Below are 21,673 nucleotides of genomic sequence, written 5' to 3'. Positions count from 1 at the left end.
ATTCTGCCCCTCTACTCCGCTCTGGTGAGACCCTACCTGGAGTACTGTGTCCAGCTCTGGAGTCCTCAGCACAGAAGAGACATGGACCTGTTGGAGCAGGTCGAGAGAGGGGCCACAAAGGTGATGAGGGGATCAGAGCACCTCTCCTACAAAGAAACGCTGAGAGAGTTGGGGTCATTCAGCCTGGTGAAGAGAAGGCTCTGGGGACACCTTATAGCAGCCTTTCAGTACTTAAAGGGGGCCTCGAAAAAGACGGGGACAAACATTTCAGCAGGGCCTGTTGCGATAAGACAAGAGGTAATGTTTTTAAACTAAAGGAGGGTAGATTTAGATTAGATATAAGGAAGAAATGTTTTATGATGAGGGTGGTGAAACACTGGCACAGGTTGCCCAGAGAGGCTGTAGATGCCCCATCCCTGGCAACATTCAAGGTCAGGTTGGACGGGGCTCTGAGCAACCTGATGTAGTTGAAGATGTCCCTGCTCATGGCCAGGGGCTTGGACTAGATGACCTTGGTCCCCTTCAACCCAAACCACTCTATGATATTGTGAGGTTGGCCTCAAGAACAAGAGTCTTTGCAGGCAGCGGCCATAATTTTCCCAATTACTTCTGCTGGATGCCAGGATTAGCATCGCTGCCTGCACACGTGGATGCTGCCACCGCACAAGATGATTTCTTCAAAGCAAACGCTGCGGTCAATGGGAACTACTTTGCCCCCGGACCGCTGCAGGTCTTTGCTGGGTCTTTCTGGCCTCCAAAAAGCAGTAAGAAAGGAAAGAGGACTTTTGAGCAAGAAAGGAGCTAGATTTGCTTTTCCAATTATCTGCTGCTGTCATTATGACCTTCCATAGTTAAACAAAATTACCCTAAACAAACAAGGCTCCAGCGCTTGGGTTGAATGCTGGCATTAGCAACCATCCACACTCAGTGCTGAAGAGCCCTGACATATTGATATTAATTTAAATTTCCCCTTGACTTCTTTTTAGCACTGAGGCATGTTCTTCCTACTCTTCTATTAAATGCTTTAAAATTAATTAAAGAGGCTGGCTGGCTAGGCAGGGTTTTAAATTCCCTTTCTCAAAGAAAAATCTGACTCACCCAACACCTCTTGCAGGGACATGAGCGCTGGAGGCAAAATCTTTCTGGGACAGCTTCCAGCCAAGGCCTTTGTAACCCTGTTCTTCCAAAAGAAGAAAATGAGAATAAAGACTCTAAGTGCCCACGATCTGCAATTAATTTTTGCAAGGAGAGCGGTTAAGCGCTGGGACAGGTTCCCCAGAGGGACATCCTTGCTCGGTTGAGTCGTGAACAGCTCTAAGCCCTGGAGCAACCCCATCCAACTTTGAGGCAAGTCCTGCTCTGGGCAGGGGGTTGGACCAGAGACCTCTGGAGGTCCCTCCCAAACTCAATCACTTCCCGACTCTAAAAAGGCTGAAAACCTGATAGGGACCATTTGTTGAGGAGGCAACTAATTAAAAAAAAAAAAAAAATTGACCAATTGCTGTTAAAAAAAAAAGATTACAGTAAGTAATTATATGCGACTTAATATGTCAACTGCAGAGAGTTACCTGAAGGAAAGAAAATTAAGGGGATTAAAATAAGGAGTGTACCACTTGTGACAAAGAGACAAAGACAACTTGTGTTTATGAGCTGCTGTGTTTCTAATTAGGGCCAGACACCAAATTTGCATTTTACCTTGATTAAAACAGAATGAAAACCAAAAAAACAAAGGCGGCCGATGTTAAACTGTTTTCCCTGTTTAATTCAAGGAGTAACCTTACAGCATTCAAAATAGCACTTTTTTTCTAAGATCTCAGCTTTGTCAGAGTGATTTCAATTTAAAACACAGAGGACCTTCAAGTGGGGGGAGAGAAGGAATGAGGTCACCTGCCAAGCAGCGGCTGCGCAGCACAGAGCTGGGGTACAACTGCAGCCATGGCAGCAGCGGCAGCTTCCAAAATTAATTAGTAGGCATCAATAAACAAGCCAGAGGCTGAGGGAAACCCACGCCTGAAACCAGGGGAAGCAGCATGAGCTACGGCCATTGCTTCTCACACCGGCCCTGCCTTCAGAGGTGGCTGGCTGGGAAGGACGCTCCGCACAGCCCAGCACAGTCAACCTAGCACCAAACTCTCCTTTTTAAAAATGGAGCAAAATGGAAATCAAGCTAGTGCTCAGTGGGATGCATCAGAGAGCTGCCATCAGGCCGAAGGAACTAATTTTGTTTCCTTCTGCCACAGTGACTCAGGTGACTCATACGACAGAGACCCGCAGGTAGCACCTTGGAGCAGGACACAAGCTAGCACCCCTCTTCTCTCTCCCTTCTCTCCTCACTTCTCACCCCACCGGCATATCAGAAACCATGGGAGAAAAGCAGCGTGCAGCATCTGAGGGCCATCCACACCTCTCTTGGAGCTGAGCATCACATTTCTCCCCACTGGACAAGACTCTCGAGAAGTCAACAGCAATTTTGGCGTGTCCTACATCCTTCTAGCTTTGAAGGAGCATATATGTTCCCTATGGCCCCTCTAGAAATGGGCACCAACACTGAATCAGGACAGGATCTGTCCCCAATTCTGCTGTAAGGCTTCATCCCTGCTTCTCTGTTTGTATCCCCAAGAGCACCCTTGCTTTTCTTTTCTGCTCTGTGACCAAAGGATGTGAGAAGACCACACAATCCTCCTGGGAAGATCAGAATCAGGCTTTTAACACCTGGAGGACATAAGACACCTTTCACATGCCATCAGTTACAGCTCCTTGATGGGTGGCCCCAGACTGCAGCAGGGCCTTGCCTTGCTGACAAAGACAGTGAAGTCCCTGTGGCAATCCCAACCTCAGAGACGCAAGGAAGATGAGTACTGCAATGAATGAATGCAGAGAGATTCTGCTTGCAAACCGAAACACTTCCCACAGGTATCACTGTATACATTGCACCTTTGCCACCCACAGCTAGGAAAAGATGCTACGCCTACCAATTCCACTTTCAAGCTTAATGAGTTCTGGCAGCAATCCTGACAGCTCAGCATGACTGCTACTCATGAAGACTGTCTGCACCTTCTTACCCTCCCCGCTATCCTGCCAACAAAGGAACAACAACTCTTAGCATCATGGTTTATTCCCCCTCCATATGTACAATTAAGTGTATGCATGACCATTAAAAATAAGGCTACTTATATCATGGCTCTGAAACACATTACAAACCAACTCCATCCACTCCCTTATTACAACATTCAAAATGCTTGGCTTCCATGGTGTGCAGAGAAGGGCAAACACAACCAGACCACACGGGCGATTAAGTGGTGCAGGGCTTTGGTAACTGGATCTAAAAGCTTCCTCCTCTAGCTGAGAAAACACAGCCAGGTCACTGAGAGGGAGATAGTTATCCCACAGTGTCTTGGTGAGGTCAGTCCAGGTCCCAGGCAACTGCAGGTCACCTCATCTCAGCACGTTGCTGGTAGCAGGCAGCAGAGAGGCCCAGGCTCACGTCGACAAGAGGACAACTTAATCCTCTCCTTTGGAGCTGCCCCTTTGGGTTGAGGCAGGGGCATAAGCAGAGGAGGAAGGGGAAGCTGTCATTCTCTTCTTGATGACCAGAGGACTTCAGTCTCCAGAGGTGTCAACGTGGGTAACATTTCTCAACATGTAATGCATCTAAAAAAAATATTAATAAATCAAAGGAACAACCAAACTATACCGTTATGGGATCTCAAAGTGAATTGCTTGCATGTCCAGGTAAGGCTTAGATCTTTTTTTTTCCAGTGGGGATGAAGAACAGTCCAGATGAAAGTAACTGGAGATGTGCAACAGAGGACAGCCCGGTGTGGTCCTGTAAGCTCCCTTCCCAAGTAAATCTGTTCCCATATGCAACAAGAGAGAATCTTCCAGCTTCAGCTTGTGGCTCAATAAATTTTATTATTCCTTTTTGTTTTTTATTTAAAAGAATTTGTTTTCCTATCGTAAAAATTAGACAACCATACCACCACCACCAGCAGCAGCAAAGTCTGTGGAGTTAATGTTGATGGCAGACAGTTCACTGGTGTTTCCAGTGTCTCAAAAGGTCCTAGAAAGTCCATAAATGGAAAAAACCCAAACATAATGGTTTTGGGGAGGAACATCAAGGTGGTTTCGGTTTCTTGTCCTGCTGAAGATCCCAGATGAATACTGTAGCATATCAGCAGGACCAAGTACCTCATGCCTTGAGAGAAAACCCTTCATACCAGCTCCAGTACCTGATCAGTAGGGAAGACGAGACATTTAGACTAGGAATTTATGACATTCATTATCTCCTACATCAGCATACAGATCACTAGGACAGGACTGACCCCTCCGTCTCCACCCCTTACCTTTATTCACCAGCATGCAATAATATCACACAAATGGGATAAGATTTTGATGTCTGCTTGCACTTGAATAAATTATGGCATGAAGCAAACCCATCTACTGTTGCCTCATTTCCACTCATCCCAATCAACCAGCTCTTAGAAATCTTGTAATGGAGATCAGAGATTTTGTCCTCTCAGCCCTCTATACTCACACTTCCCTTGTCCATAGCTAAGATGGTGCAGCAGCCTCTGAAGGCATGGTCTAGAGATGGCAGAAAAGTGACTACGAGGGCTGTCACAGCCTGTATTAACGTGGTTTGGATTTACTAGGGAAAGGTCTAGAGCTTTAGCCCATGGGTACTGTCTGGCATGGCATCTGCCCTCAGGCTGGAGTGGGTTTGTGCAAACCCAGTCCCTTCCCGGACCATCCCACCTTCAAAGGTGCCAAAGGCAAATGCAAATACCAGACTTCTGACATCCCTGGCTGTTTGCACATTTCTCTGTCTGCCTTCTCTCATTAACAAGCAAAGTGCATGAGCAAAACCTCCTCTCTCTAATCACTCTCCTGTTGCTGCTGGATTCACTTCAAGGTATCAAAAGGATCTGTGCATTTTGTCCATTTTACTAAGAAGGAAGTGACCGAAGTAGCGAGCAACCAATGCCAAAGCCTGTTAAATAAATCACCTATGAGAGGCTACAGCGTCACACGCTGCAACAGCAAGAGTAACCAGGCCATTCGTAGCCAAAAAGGAGGAAAAAAAAAAAAATAATCTTGACATGCAGTCAAACACAGACCACTTGGGTCTCTCCCCATTTCTGCTTTTTTTGCAATTTTCCAGGACCTTTCAGACCAGCAACTCTGGGCTGGCTCCAGAGAGCTGCTATTGTCACAGGGATGCAAGGGGAAAATCAGGAAGAGGACCTAAGCTTCATGAGAGTGACAATCCAGGGTGTAACTTTGTAAACAGCAAGTAAACCCCTTTATCAGCAGCTACAGAAAGCTGCCAGGGCTCTGGGCTACAAGCCTATGGCATTAACCACCAACCCTCAAAAGCATGGTGGTGGTCAATGCTGCTGTGTACAATTTGGGATGGCATCAGACCTGGGCTTCTCCAGAGAATCAGCACCAGCCTGGGTTTAGGTACTGGTTTTGCTTGGCTGTCTGACAGACGTGTATAGAAGGACAAAGTCTTTTCCATATTGCTTGACGTTTCATGCGTAGAAATACACTGAACAGACACTCTGGAAGACTTTCAATTCAAGTGCTGAAAACCTGGCAAAACGCTGGTGTTTCAGTGCACGGGGAAGGCTGTTGCTTTCACAAAACCCTGCACTGGCAGCTGCTGTCTGTTACAGCCAGTCTGGGCACCTGGAGTAAGCAAAGCGAGGGAACATCCCTGCTCATTTCAAACACTGCTCCAGCTGGCTGCACATCAGGAGCTCTGTTTTCAGCTCTGCTGCACCTTGCATCGGTGGCAGCAGCCAGAGGATGGGCTCTGGTTAACGCCGGCGAGTTACTGCACAGCCTCCGCTGCCAGAAGAACCAGCACGAGCCTGGGGAGATGCTTCTGCCCGACTCTCCATGCTACCAGGTCCCCAAGGAGCAGCGGAGGCACAGTGGGTGCTGGATGGCTGCCAGCAGCTTTTCTACACCTTGCTTTAACTGGGTTTCATTGCTGGTGTGCCGTCTGCTTGCTCCACCACATGCCAGAGGCAAATATATAATTTAAATTACAAACTTCTACAGTTGGGATGACCTCCTCTAATGGTTTGTCCTGGTTGTACGGTTTCTCTGACCTTGCTTTTTACTAACCACAGATTCAAGTGTTTAAAGAGGAGATGCATGAAATAACTTACCTTAATTGTACCCTGACTGTTAGCAGCAATCAGCACATTGGACTCCTGGAAAAAAAGAAGAGGCACTATCACAATCTGCCATTGCCTTTTTTTTTTATTTCTTTTTTGGAAGAAGCAGCAGAGAAGCAGCAGTTGTTTTTATCTTAAACATTAGAAGTATATCTAATTTCAAAGAGACTTAACTCTTCCCATTTCCAAGATGCTTTTGAGGCTGAAAGTCTTTATAAAAGTTATATTACCTTAAAGAATTAAAGCAATAATCCGTAGTGCTTGTACAGAGCTTTAAATCTCCAAAGCAATTTACAAACATGAATTAATCCTCACAGTCTCCCTGTGAAGTGGGCAAATAATAATAATAATTTTCATCTTTTGGCAGTGTATGGGCAAAGGTCTCCAGTGCCCTAACTAAACCGACTAATCATCATGACAAAACCTCTCCGGTTCTGAGGCCGTGCAACCTCTCCCAGAGCCAAGAGGTTTCAGGCAAGTAAAACAAAGAAGAGAAGAGATTAGAGAGCAATAGCAGTTTGGAAGGGAAGATAAACAGAGAGGGCTCTACCCCTACTTTATTCAGAAAGGCAGCATCTATTTACCTCCTGCTAGTTGATGGAGTTGCCTTTGGAGATATCCTGGTTGTCTGCAAATTAATGGTCTGCTGCATCAGTCAGGCAACCCCCAGGCAAAAACTGGGGGAGACAGCCCCTGCTCTTGAGATCGCATTCCTGATGCAACCAGCAAGTGCAGACACACACTCCCAAACCAGAGTTGTACAAATAGGGAAATCCAGAGAAACAATATGGTGCCGATAAACCTAAAGCACATAAGCGCTGGGGCACTGGCAACAGCCGTGGAGATGCCAAGGTTGAACCGCTGCTCCCAGACCAGTGCCCTGCATCCATTCTTGCACCAGCAGTTGTAGCATATAATGCCAAACCGTCCGCCGCAAACCATTGTCTCTAAAAACGGCTGATATCTTCTCAGACACATTTTTCAATTTCTCCCACTGCTGCTATCCATCCCCAGACAAACTTGCTGTAATTATCCCATCGCTTAACACATGCATTTTTAATAAACTCAGTGACTAGAATACACCCCGCTCCAAAGGGAGCAGAAAGGCAGCTCGACCCAGCTCCAACAGCGTTGCACGCTGCCTTGCCACGAGGTTCGGGATTTTGCACAGCCACCAGCTTTGAAGCAAAGGGAGAAAAATACTTTTCAACGCAAAACCCCACTTATGAGGTAAGAGTAGCTTTGTGGTGGACCACGGGGCTAATTGTTATAGATAGATTTGTTCACCCCTGGTACAATCATTAGGGGATTAGTTAAGACTCCTGATATTATCTCACCAATGATCCTCCAAGTCAAAGCTCCTGAAAAGAAAGTATACCCTCGAAGGAAGCATATACTCCAGTTTCCATTAATTTGGTGGCTGAAAGAATCTAATCCTGTGAACTGCCCAGCTTCTGGTTAACAGCATTAAAATCAAAACCCACCGGGGGGAATGCAGATAAAAATGTGATCTGGGGACTAAAACAGGGACCAGGATACCCGATTGGATTTTGAAGGCAAGGGAGAGGCACTGGCAGCTATCTAGTGTGCAGCACAAGAGACTTGAACTCCCGAGTACAGATTATCCAGGGTTTGAATGATTCCTGTTTGCTCTGTGAGTGATTGGTAATTCATCCTGCTGCTGCAGTCTACTGGGGTACCACTGTAAATGAACTCTGGTTCAATGAACAGTTTTACCTGCTAAATAAAATAAAAACGCCAGAGGGTAATATACTCTCACTCCCTTGTTCTTCAGAAGCCACTGGTTTTTTTTCTTCAGCAGGGTCTGAGCTAATCACCACTCTGCTGCTTTCATCCACAACCACGAGACGCAAACGGGAGCAGACAGCAGCAAAATTAGCACCAAATCTGTCATCGAACAAACAGTGACTTGCTTGTTAAGGCACTCTAGCACTGCTTCCCCAGGAACACAGCTAAATAACTTGTTTTTAATCCTCTAAAGAAACAATTCTCTTCCTTTCATGTTGCCTGTAAAACAGCCGATATATTCAACACGTTAAACACCTAAGCAAGTCACGAAGTTGCTTAGATCTGCAGGTTTGTCACTCGCAACAGCCGTGTGCATGTTGAACTAATCCTTTTGCCAGGACATGTACGAATGGAGTCACCACATCCTCAAAAGATAACCACTACGACCACTTAACTGGCAGAATATCTATTTCCCCTACCGCACCACTACAAGTATCTATGTATCTCAGGCATGAAGAACAGGGTATCTCCATCCATTGTGGTTGCTTGTTCTACTTTACCATAATCACTTGGTGTTTCTATCCAGGCCAAGAAGGCTGAAAGGCTGACCTTCCTCATCCCTCCCACATTTGTTGTCTGCAGGATCCAGAAACTCCCAAAGCAGAAGCAGGGCATGTGTTGGAGATCCACCCCAACTGAGTAGTCCTGTTCTGAAGAAATTGGTTATTAAAACGACTCTTCTATGCAGGCACCCCTTCCTATGGGTGGTTATCACCTGTAGCCTTTCTTAACAGCAGAGACAGAAGGTGCCAGTTGCCTTTGCTAAAACAAGGTTGAAGAAAAAAAAAGAACGAACAGAACAAAAATCAAGGGGATGAGTGTTTACTGCCTGGCAAGCAACAGCATTTTGTTCCATGTGGCTGCTAATCTCAAGTATTACTGCACCCCAGCGGAAAGCCACCGACTGCGTAACCTGATGAAATGTGGCAACCTCTCCTCTGCACATCACGGCAGATAAGGAGCAATTGGTGGAGACATGCTGTGGTGCACTTGGGTCCCCTGTGATGACATAACGTGGCATCTCAACAAGCCAGGGACAGCCATAAAATTGACGGGAGACAGCTTAAGAGTTTTGGTCCTGTTAAGTCAACAGAAAAGAGCAAGGCTCTGGGGATGTCAAAAGTACGCATCTTCTTGTCTCTTGGCATTACATATGAATTTAGAAAGATTAATTGACAAATTTAGGTGCATCTCAGGACTCATATTAAGATTAATATAGGGTGCAGGTCCAGAACTGCTCTAAGATGCTCCAGGGCTGAAGTCCTGTGCTAAGACTTATGAACAGCCTTCCACACCTGCCAACTTTTTCCTCGACTGCAGAGACAGTATTATGGGAAGTCTGAAGGACAGTTCCTTGACATTGGGAAGGACTTGACTCCACCACAAATCTTTGTTATTGCCTACAGACTGGACACATATCCATACAGAGGTAGGCATTATGCCAAATGAAGTTGTAAATCAGACCTGAGTGCAGAGACAGACCAGACAGAAACACCTCTGTCCTGAGCCTGACACATCCCCGTTCTCCTGGATGTGGCACTGGATGAACACAACTGGTTCACCCACAGGAACTTAGGAGCATTTGCCCTTGGGATTCAAAGGGACTTTCACTGATTGTGCCAAAAGAAGAAATTTCTGCAGCACGTTCTTGATGGCAAAGAAAACAAAATCAAATTTAGGACCTTCCTGAGTAGATGAGATACCTGCTACATTCATCATTCGAAGGAATTATTCACCCGGTGACAGCTGGGCTTTGAAGCACACTGATTTCCTTCCCTCCTAGATGAGCCCTGTATTTGGATGGCCCTGGGGAAGCAATTTGTACAGGGAACGAAGGGAGAAGGAGAGTCTGGCTGCCTGCTGGTATTCATGCAAGAGCAGTTGGCATTAAGAGAATCAGAAACGCTCTGGATGTTTTGCGAAGCTTGAGGAAACTCAGCTGAACAACTGAAAAGTTGTCGGAGCTGCTTCAGGGCAACAGGGCGTACAAGGCAGCTGAGATTGTAGCTTTTTACTCTTTCTTTACATCTTTGTGCAAGAGAACATTGGGGGAGGTGGTGGCAGTGGCAGGGGAAACTAAATGAACGTCACCCCAGATGGACAGCTGTTAAAACCACACACGCATCTCCTTGGAGGGACACACACTGATATCCAAGCAGACTCAACTCTACATAGAAAGGGAAATCTCCAGACAGACCCTCTAGCTAAGCTGTAAACCCATCTTCCCAGTAACAGCAAGGCTCATCTCTAGCCATCCCTCTTTACTAATAAAGAGCCACCGTGGACAACCACTTGCAGCCGCAGTGCTCCAGGAGTTAAGCACCGCTCTCACCAGCAGGCTTATGCAAAATCACAGCTGAGTATTTTACTGTCTTCCTTTCCTGACACAAAATGGAGAACCTGTCCCAAAGGGGCTCAAAATAGGCATGATGAGCACAAATCACTTGCATCTTTTTTTTTCCTTTAATATAATCCTTTGTGAGACCATTCCTCCTCTGTTACCCCACATACATCAATCCTTAAAGTGAAATTCAGAAGTTCACACTGAAGGAAAAGCTGGAGCATGGTCTACACAAGAGGAGCCTGGATGCTGACTTTGAAAGATCTTGGAACCTCTTGTTGGGAATGAAACTGCGAGTCAGAACATTTACATGTGAACAAACCCTACACTTTTATAGTTTGTAAATGCAGTAGTTTTGCTAAGGCTAGTCTTACTAGGAACAGTCAGGGCGTCTGAAGGTTGGGAACTGCAGTGGGTAGCTAACAACCACAGCTTTGACCATGTAAGCCAACACATAAAAGCAGCAGCAGCACTCCTCTGTGCCGTTAGCCCGACAAAACTAACCTTTAAACAAACTTATCTGACTGTGTTTCCTGCAAGGCCCATGCTGAGGAAGGAAGAAAGTTTGGCTAAAGGAGAACTGATATAACATGGATTTATTCCTACTTTTGCACTCCTCACTACCTTCTACAGATACCAGCAATAACACAACAAGCTGAAGAAATTGTTCTGTAGGATTATAAAGATGTCAATGGCAAAGCAAGATGTGTTTCCAAGTTATATGTGCACATGTTCACGTGTTGGACTGGAAATCTTATTTGGGACTTTCACCATATTATAAATAATTACAGCCCATGAAGTTTGTACCTCTTTGTTATCCCCCCTTTTCTGCACTAATAAAGCATATTTGCCTCAAAACTTCCAGCGCAGTCATCACTGAGGTAAGCGTGAATTTGCTGGATTTTCAGCTAGGTTTGCTCTACGGATTCACAGTTAGGGTTCCTAAAGATCTTATTTTAAATTAACAACTTCTCACCTTCCCACCCCAGCAGACGTTTTTGCTAACGAATGGCTGGTTCGTCAGCAATGCTCTTTCAAGCAGACGGACTTGCTGCCAGAGAACGCTGAGCACTTACTCAAAGGAACTGGAGCCTAATTAAGCAAAGTTGTTGATTCAATGGGAAAATATACTGGGTGAGAAAGCTTGCACTCAAGTGGCCATTGTCTTATGTTATTTATAGGCAGAATAAAAGTTTATAGTTGAACTAAATCTAGTGCTGTTTGTACATAAAGCCCTTTACATAATGCTACTCAGTCCTTACTGAAGATAGCAACTATTACTCAGGTGCTAGCTTTTAGGACTGAGCAGCAGACCATCTGCAAGACATATTTCACAGAAACTTTTCCCATCTACGTCACATGCAAAGTCTTTTGTGAAAGCGGTTCCCCAACAGACCACCAGTGCTCTTCATCTTGTAATTAGCAGATTCTAATGGCTTTTCACTCTAATTCCCCTGAGACCTGGTTATTTTCTTATTGTACAACTCAAGTCAGCTTTTGTTTTTGAAAGAAAATTACAAAGTCTAACCTAGGAAACACAATGCACCTCCAATGTACAAAAATCAAAAGGTTTTTAAAAGCTAAACTGCTAGATTAGATCTCTTCCCAGCAGGACAATGTGCTGCACGCAGAATTTTATTTTCTTTTTTCCATTGTTGCGATACAATCATTACCAATGAAGGGGTGCATGGTGGGATGGTTAAAGTGGTGCACAATCCTCTATCTCCCTGTGTGCCAGAATTTACTTTATATGCCATCACACTCACCTAATATTAATCCCTTCTGAACAATTTTAAGGGATTGTTTATTATCTATACTGTGAACATCAGGCCCAAGCAGAAATTAATTACGTCTTTAAACCAAGCTATTCTTTAAAGAACGAGGTCTAACATACAGAAGATGTTGTACCAAGACATTTCAGAAGCAGCAACACCCATGTCTTTAGGTTTTAAAACTGGAACAGAATACACATGCCTAAACCGTGTCTTTTAATCCTTAGAAACTGTATTTTTATCTCATTCTAAAGGTAATTCCTTTGTACACACAGAGATAAAGCCTCCTTAGGCTTATCTGGTGTCGTCCGTCCGTCCGTCCCCCCCCCCCCCCCCCGCAAAAAGCAACAACTCAAAGATCTTGTCTAGAAGGAAGCACAGATCCAGCTGCAAATACACAATCTTTTGTGTTTTTAGGTTTATAAATGCTATACAATTATACCCGCACAGCATAATAAAGATATTTTCTTAACACATTAACCCACAGACCTGCAGACGACAGCACTCCTTGGGCTCAACTTTCTACAGAAAGACTTGCCTACAATCATATGCACACATCTATAGTTTCTTCTCACGTAGGAATTCACGGACACACTATAAAGGCAAAAAAGCTTTCAAACAAATTAGGGTTTTCATCATCCTACATCATGTACAGTTTGCAGCTTCTGCATGAGATGAAGCATGTCTCGCTAGGAAACGCGCGCAGGTAGAAATTCAACATCTCCTTGAATCCCCCCTCCTCATTCTTCTGCAATCCCAGACTTTAACCTCTGTACCAGGGATGCTTTTATCAAGTTTTCTGACACTTCCACATCTGGTATTTTCTAATCGTAACTCAATACATGAATAAATCCCTCTCTCCTGCTCCCTGAAGAAACAGCCTTCTCATTTTTGGATTTTACACTTAATGCATTTTTCTACTCCTATTCAGACCAAACTCAGCACAAGAAGATGCTGTATAACTGGCAGCTTATTTACTATCATCTATACCCAGGTATCTGTATTCACTGTACATGGGTGCCCAGAGGAAAACAGTCCAAGGCTTGCTCCAATGACACACTCAAATAAGTAGTAAGCTATCTCTCAGCCAAGTGAAAAATCACTTTTTCTTAGCATGACCCTTCTTTTCAGCATGTAGCTCTCAAGAAAACAAGATCGACAAGGCAACTGAAGACCAGGCTAGAAGAAAATAGAAATATGCACAAGTATGGTGCTGCACACAGGCACCAATTTGCTCGTTTCTACACTGTCTTCTGAATTCAGCATGGAAACGGAGGCCAATGAGACTGATGGGAAGAGGGCAAAGAAAGCTCTGCAAAGGCAGGAAAGCCAGCCAGCAAAGCCCGCCCCAGGAACCGTTGATATATTACAGGCGACCGCCTCTGTAATTTAGTTGTTCTGGAACAAAACTGGTTTTGATGAGCGCGTAATTTATTTAGAATTCAAGATGAGAATAAGTCATCAGACTCTTATTATTCTGCATCTACTGCAAAGCAAAGTACACAGCTCTAACAGCTGTTGCGCACTCCCCATCAGGCAAGGTAGGGAGACCTATGTTAAAACCAAATTATGTTGTCATTAACCCCCTTTCCCCAAATGGCAAGTCACGTCCTCTGCATGTGGGAATATTGAGCTCCACTGCCCTGCACTCCCTCTACCGATACATTTTCCTCCTTTCTCTTCTACTGTTTGTTGCAGTCAGTCATTACGTCATGCTGGAGATAATGAATTTAATCTCTGCCTAGCCAAAGGAGCATGCTGCCCTGCCCATCAGTGCTGTATGTGGCAAAACCAAGCCCCAGGGTGCTATCATTACTATCGCTATCACTGTTGCTTATGCATCCCTTCCAAACCCTCATCAGAAATAAAACATGCAAGCTAAAGAAACAGCCACCAACCTGCATGAGATTATTCAGAAATGTGACCTAAATCTGGCAGTTTTAGATTTTGATTTTGTGCAGACCATTGGCAAACCATCAGGGATTCAGGAGCCATAAACAGAAATCAGTAGAATATGAAAAGCCTTTTCAGTCCAAGTTACCCCACATTAGACAGACAAGCAGTCCACCCTACAAGCACAGCCTACCACGAGTGCTACACAGCCCAGTCCTGAAGCACAGCAAGGACCACCACTCCCAGCTGCTGCACCGGGAAGGAATGGATGCTGGTGGGAAACTCCTGAGAGATGGTAAAAGACATCTTTTCCCGTGCGTCTCAGCTCCTTGGTCCTCTTTAATTTACAACACACTCCTTGCCCTACTGTGAAGGGCAAACTCCAATTTGTTTAAGCCTTGCTTCATGTTTAGTTGGTTCTCTTAAGCCTCTTTCTTTCACACTCATGATGCGTTCCCCCATCCCTCTTACCTTCTCTATTCTTCCTTCTCCTTTTTGCCAAGTCAGTGCTTTCTCTTCCAACTCAACCGTATCCAACACTCCTCAGCTGCTCAGTTCCCTCTTTCAAATACTCCTCTTCGCACTTGAATCAGCAATTCCCTAGTTTGTGCAAAAACGCTTTCATCTTTCCCAGACCATCTGTCCTATGTCCTTCGGGCCTTTTGTATTTGTGAGATCATTGTCCCTTGCATGGCATCTCTCATCAGAACCCTACTTTCAGCACTCTGCTCCTGAGTTTCAACTGCCTCTTCTACAGCACTGTGTACATTTTCCCATCTCTTTCTCCCTCTCCTTGTGAATCCACCTTTGAAAATCCTGCTCACAGAACAGTTTCCTTTTCTTTCCAACCCTTTCACCTCCAACATGCTAGCACCAACACCAATGCGCACATCTTCCTTGGGTTCAGAAAGGGAATAGCTGGTTAACCTTCCTCCCTGGTCCCAGTATGCAATCAACCGGCTGTATCTGCTCCCACAGGCCTTCTCTTCTTAGTTCTGTACTTCTAGGTCCCTGAACTCATTACCGCACCAGGATGACAGAGCTGTTCCTCTGGTCCCTGCCTGGGCTGTCAACTACAGCTCATTCCCACATCCACCTCAGAAACATCTGCAAAGATTAAAAAAAAAAAACCAAAACCAGAGGAGAGAGGAACATAAGGAGGCAGAGGCCCTATGATTAGGCTTCATGTTATTTTGTGGAAACAAATCGCTGCTGGGCCAGGTTGCAACAGGAGAAGGTGGTCCACATCAGCAGCCTTGCAGATGCACACATGCCCCAGATATCCTTTCTGTCATGCTTCTTCCTGATACACAAGAGCTAATACTGCACATCAGCTGCCATGCTGAGCTGGAGCACACTCCTCCAAAGGCTGACAAATGGTTTCTAAGTTGGGCCAAGAGGCATCACTGCTAGGTGACAAACCTCCCATGCTCTATGAAGCTCAGCACACTGTTGATGCTGCCAGTGGCTTCCCTGGGGCAGGCACTGGAGTTTGGGTCCTGTTATTAAATCAATCCCCACATAGAAATACCATGAAATAAGCCATTAGCTGGTCCAGCTCCTGCTTCCCTTCCTCTCCCAGTGCCATTAGTTTCAGTCTCTAAATAGCTGAATGATACAGGCTTAAAATTGACCCAACCACCTTGACGTTAATATTTTAAATTATTAAGTCTTAGTTCTCTAATGCCAATAAATCATTTATATGTGCACATTTAATTAACAATCCAATCAGTAAAAACAACTTAGCATGCGCACAGCACATTTTATCAGAGGAACCAAAGACACATTACAACATTAATTAAGTGTAACAAATGCCCTGGTGAGGTAGCTAAGTATTATCCTACTTTGACATGTGGGGAAACGGAGGCAACACACTCAGTGGATTTGCCCAAGGTTAATCCAGATGTTCACAATGAAGCACTGAAGAGAAAAAGCAGGGAAAAATACCATTGAGATTTAACTCTCCTAATAAGCACTCCTTTTCTGAACTGCAGTATTTACTTATTTGCTGATGAGAAATCGGCTCCAGCTGTGTTCCTCTCCCAAACACACTAGGGGCACAACCCACTGCTATCAAGCACACTAAAAATCAACCCTAAACTGTAACAGCCTGCCAGGTGAGGCTGAACACACCAGTTCCAACATGATACCTAGCCAAGGGTTTTCAAGAACACTTAATGACCCCCCCCCCAGTTCACACCTATGCACACATCTAAGCCCATGGGATGCAGGACTCTTACCTAGCAGTCATAGGTCCTAGACCTACATCAGTGGCTGGCATCTCTCAAGCGCTCCAACAACTCATCCAATCCTTGGGGAGTTTCACACCAGGCTCCCATGCCAAGAGTATGGGAGAAGAGCAAGAAATTCCTGAATGACACCGAGTGCTCACAACACACTGAACAGTTAGGAATCTTGGAAAACATCAGGTGTCCCAATATCCTCACTCTTCTACAAACCCATAGTCAAACCAGTCTTTCAGGCCATGCAGAGCCCATCCTGCCATCTCCCCCTTCCTTCCTGCACCCAGATGACCCTCACAGTGGTCCCAAACAATGGTGGCACCCACATAACTGTGGCAGCTCTGAGGACATGCTCCTCTGTGCCCTCAACCTACAGTTCTAGATCCAGCAGTTTTGTTTGCTTCCCCCATTTGGTACAGAAGAACACTAGTTCCTGGGGCTGAGGCTGTAGCTGACAGGCAAATTGATTTGTCCAAAGTATCAGGGATGGGGTTTTTTTGGTAGTGCCTGGCAGCCATCTAGAATTCAGTCCAAGAGCCCATATTGGGGCAAGTCCAGCCTTGTTTTTTTCCAAAAATCATGAATTCTGCTCTGTATGCAAATTACATGTTGTGGAAACACTTCAGGTTTCCCAATTACCATGTGATGAAATGTTTCAGACCCAGATGATGCCTACTGTCAGTCCCTTTAATCCACGTGCCTGCCTCTCAGCAAAGCTGGATGGATTGTCAGAAGTTCTCACTGAAACCAAGAGGAGCTCATGTCCTCAATGTCTTTGGCAACTGGATCTCTATGACTAAGGGACCTGAGTATTGATATGAAGCCTGTCTCATGATGGTAGGATACAGAGCCTTCCTTCTCCAAGCAGAATGACGTACAAAGTGTTGCTTACATGCGACTAATCACAAAGTTACCAGTTCCTGCACAGCACCTAGTCTGAGACAGGTTGTGCAGAAGATTAAATAACAGAGAATTCACTTAATTAAAGCAAAAGAGAGAAAGGCCTGACTAATATTGAGGTATTAAAGCTACCATAGGCTTAAGACAGTGCAGATAAAGCCCTGAACTAACTTCTGGAGAAAGAGGTCTTGCAGCTGTATAACTGGTGGCAACGTGCTGGCCTGTGCTATTGTGACAAGCTGGAAAGAAAGACCTTACTAAACCCCTCACGTGACACTGTCCCCTCAAAGCAGAAGTGGAAGAGCAATTAATGCATTACATTACAACCACAGATGGTGGCAATCAATACAGGAGAATGGGTTAATCATAGGAGATGTCAGGAATGACGAAGGGAGCCAAGCCAAGTTGGGCTGGCTGGGTCAGCAAGAGGGGAATGCTTTGGCAGGAACTCCTGAAATAGCTGATGGACTGAGAAAATCAATTTATTTAAAACTGATAATGGATTCATACTCCACTACTGTTCATTTTATACAGTTTGGCTGTCAACTCTCTGGGGCAGGAAGCTGTCACTTGCGGTCTCTTTGGACAACACCTAGTAAATTGGATCTCCTGCCGACTGTAGCTTCTCTGCACCATCCTAATGAAATCACCTCCACCTCTAAGACTGGCCTGACACAGAGATGCAAAAAAGGGTCATGTTAAAGCAACCTGAATTCTGACATTTAATTTGTATGCTTTAACTGTAATAACATCCCTTGAACATACCCATACGTTTTTAACTGGGATCCCACCACCAAACCCAAACTCTGATACTACAGTATTCCAAACCGAACAACTTTGCAAGTTCTGGACCTATGTTAAAATCCTGACCATTTCATTAATGGGTCTTGGAACAAAGTTGCAGTGGGACTCAAGTGCTCAATATCTGCAAAAAACATTAACTGTTCTGAACGTTTTGCTCATGCCAGCTGGAAAAGGAGGATGAAGGTTTCACTGCATCTGCAAGCCTTCTAATTGTGTTACTGGATGGGCCAGAAGCCTGGCACCCATGGAAATCAAAGCCTTAATTTCTCTTTAAGCCAGGAATAGTATATTTAATAGCAACAGGAACAGAGCCATGGGTCTGAGTGTCAGCGCTGAGGATGCTGTCTGGGGTGGGGGTGGTAGGAACAACAGTGTATGTAAGATGCTGCATCTCCAGCTGAGGCTGCAGGCAGGGAGAGTGGGGGATTACACATCTGCATGGCGAGCAGAGCTACAGCACGGGGCGGAGAAGTGAGGCACAGCGGGAGAGCAAAAGTCTCTCATCCCTGGAGGTTGCTGCCACCCAAAGGGCTGCAAGCTGCTTGGTGGTTAAGAACAGAAGAGGGAAGGGTACCTGTCTGCAAAGTGGCCCAGCTTGTAGCTGCATAAGCCACTACAAGAAATATATATACATAGATATCTATTTCTTGTATTTTCTATGCAACACGTAGAAGTGTGCCACAGAAGTGAAATCACCAGGACCTGGGGAGATAAAAGGAGGGACCAATTGTTTCTTGCAGAGAAAAATCAAGGCACAAACATTATCAAGTGTATAAGCTTCCTGAAATTATACCTATACTAATGCTATTTATAACATACACCTATTTGGGATAGAGGATTTTGATTTAAGGAATGGAAGTTTAATTAAGGTAAAACAAAAGTTTCCATTAATCTTGAAAGAATTCACAACCTGCTGCTCTCCTGCAACATCCAATTCAGCTAATGTTATAACAGGATCAAGCGCAGCACTATGTACCTGAAACCTCCTGCAATGCAGACAAGGCCAGGCGTGCTGTACCAAACCATGTAGCCTTCTCTAGTCTTCAGAAACAGCAAGCTTTCTCTCCTCAAAATAACTGTTTCTAAAATGCCCCGAGTGCAGTGGACAAACATTTTCACTAGCCAGGGCATGCAGGAAAATTATGAAGGTGAAGAGATGTTGATAACTTGAGATTAGCAATGAAAAATGGCTAAAGCCTACACCTGCAGGCAGTAGGTCCTGATGATATCCAAACCTGCATTTAATGTCACAAGCACAAGTTTACTCTTGAGTAGTAACTAGGTAAAATTCCACTTATACTTAAATCTTCTCCCTGCATATATTCAAGTCATAGGGTTGTGTTAAAAAAAGTTTACTGTTTTCTGTTCCTGTGGGTACAGAGTAAACACAGGTAAGAATGGGGCAGCAGAGCTGAGCATCCTCTTCCAGCCAGCAGCACCATCTCCTCTTCACCTACAGCCAAGAAGGGGTTTAGAGCTGGCCTGGTTCATGGTCAGCATGGTCTCTGTAAATCTAGTATGACCTTATGCAAAAGGGAGGTGAACTGGACTTTCAGCTGGGTCATGTCTGCAAGGCTGTTTGGAAGAGAGCACTCTTTCGTTTGTAAACTGAAAGATGCTGAAATCTCTAAAAGAAGGCATATTGAAGCCCACAAGCCATTTTTCCAGGTCAGTTTTCAAAGTAAGGCCACACTGCAAAATATCAGCTTTGATTACCAAAATGTATGGCTGGTATGAAAAAAAGACAGTACAGTAAATTGAATTTTAATAAGGTTTGACTGTACGTAAAAGGTGACGAACTTAATTAAACAAAACCATACAGAGTACAGATGATATATATGAGAGGTTGCTTCTCTAATATTCTACTACTGATGCTTTCTCCATTGTATTTATCTGGGGGGAGAAGGGAGTGGGAAGAGAAGACAGCCATGCCTTAGGTATTAAGAATGATGAGAGTACAGCTTTATAGCTTTAGTACAATAAATGCAAAGCATGACATCTTCCCTACTTCGTTCTGCAGAATGAACTATACAAAAGGCAATAATGAACTTTGCATCATCTAGAGGACTCAATTGTGCTCTGCTGCCTGCTTCCCTAATCCTATCCATCTAAAACACTCCCAAATCCAGAAGGACGAGTGATATCAACAACAAAAATGCACCTGAGAAATCAGAAATCACTGGGTCATTCAGCTGTTGAAAAGCATTTTAGATTTAAAAACAAAGGATGTAAAAAAACCCCCAAACCCCAAAAAATCCACCAAGGACTGAGATTAAAGTCAGAAGAAAAACATAAGATGTCTTTAGACAAGTTCACTGATTGCAAGAGGGGAAAAAAAGAAATCCAAACTTGGCACACAGCTCTTACTAGAAGGAAATTCCCTATTCTTTCATTTACCTTCCACTTTCCCCCTCCTCAACTTGCTCATTCACCTCCCTGCAACTTACCCTCCCCTAAGGAATATCAGGAGGTAGCCCCTGAATTCTAACTGCATTTGCTATTCTACTAAATTCCGTAGATTTAAATGGGCAAAAATAGCGGGACTCGCCTAACAGGCATTCTCCACAATGAGATGAAAAGTCACCTGAAGCTCTAGATGGGCTTTCTTTTGTTTATGTCTTTTAAATAATTCAGAGAGAGGAGTTGTCAAGCTGAATCTGCAAAGCTCCCTTGACTTTGGACTTAACACTATTAGACTGCCTGCTTATTGTTTATAAAGACAGAAAGGAAAACATTACAGCATTGTATGTCTGCATGGGAGAGGAGTCAAGGACTAGAAGAACAAGGGCTGTCAGGACAGAAGTCATAAAAAAAAACAGATGGGAAAGCAAAAGTAGGCAATAGGTGAAATACAGATGTTCTAGCTGCTTTGCTGGTACAAGTTGCCAGTTTGGTTGTGCTGTAAATAAATAATGCTAGCAGTTTCTCATGTAATATGATGTCATTCTTTAAAAAGGAAAACCCCAAATGCAAATGGTAACTTTAATTAGCAATTAAAAGCACAAGTTCCCAGCTATGCAGCTATAGCCACCTGTCCCAGATCTGTCTCACTTCTGCAAACCAGTGACAGTCATCAGGCAGTAGGCCAGCACTTAATAATCATTCCAAACCTCAGAGAGCGCAATTCATCCTTCCTCTCTTTCTTCCTTTTTTTGGGGGGCTCTTTGGGCAGGCAAAGATTTACTAGGTCCTGCCTGGGGACACCAGCAAACCACAGGCAATGGCCCTTGGCATCTCAGGGAGCTCACACACTCCAAGGTGCCTTTTAGATTTTTTTTTCTTAAATGACTCTAGGGCACGCACGGCTTTGATGGGGTTTTGCACAGTCATTTTCAAGGAAAGCTGCAAACCTGGCTTTACACAAATGACTGTTTCCTGAAGCAGCAAGAAGAATTGAGAGGGAAGGGGAACCTCAGGAGGTGCAGCCCTGCTCCACCCATGCATGTCCCTCCAGCCAGAACATAATCGCCTCTACAGCCAGTTTGCTAAACCTAATGAGGACTTAAAAAAAAAAAAAAAAAAAGGCATTTTAATACAAAACCCGATAACTATGACTATAGTCTTGCTTTAAACTACCAAGCTGGATTAACTCTAAGCAATTATACTCAGGTCTGGATGCTGCAGACAAAACCCTGCCCAAGGGCTGTCCCCACGTGGTGGGACATCGCAGCTGGGCAGCAAAGTTGCTACTGAGGATGCTGCAGGAGCTGTCTTGACGTGTTA

At 44.6% G+C, this 21,673-nt stretch overlaps 1 protein-coding gene across 8 annotated transcripts in view; it reads right to left on the bottom strand.

Annotated features, from left to right (window-relative positions):
• Positions 1-1,741: 1,741 nt before the first annotated feature.
• COP1 (COP1 E3 ubiquitin ligase) overlaps positions 1,742-21,673 on the bottom strand; it is a 131,371-nt gene continuing 111,439 nt past the window's right edge. For all 8 annotated transcript variants that reach the window (XM_075038605.1, XM_075038601.1, XM_075038602.1 and 5 more), the window contains 2 exons: positions 6,180-6,224; positions 1,742-4,229 (listed from right to left, as the gene is read on the bottom strand). In XM_075038605.1, the coding sequence (XP_074894706.1) occupies positions 4,212-4,229; positions 6,180-6,224 (63 nt within the window). In that variant the 3' untranslated portion in view covers positions 1,742-4,211. The remainder of the gene's footprint in view (positions 4,230-6,179; positions 6,225-21,673) is intronic.

This window comes from Buteo buteo, chromosome 10 (assembly GCF_964188355.1).
Source record: "Buteo buteo chromosome 10, bButBut1.hap1.1, whole genome shotgun sequence".
NCBI classification, from domain to species: Eukaryota; Metazoa; Chordata; class Aves; order Accipitriformes; family Accipitridae; genus Buteo; species Buteo buteo.
Note: the sequence above shows the minus strand (reverse complement) of the source record. Positions and strands in the feature narration are given on the sequence as shown.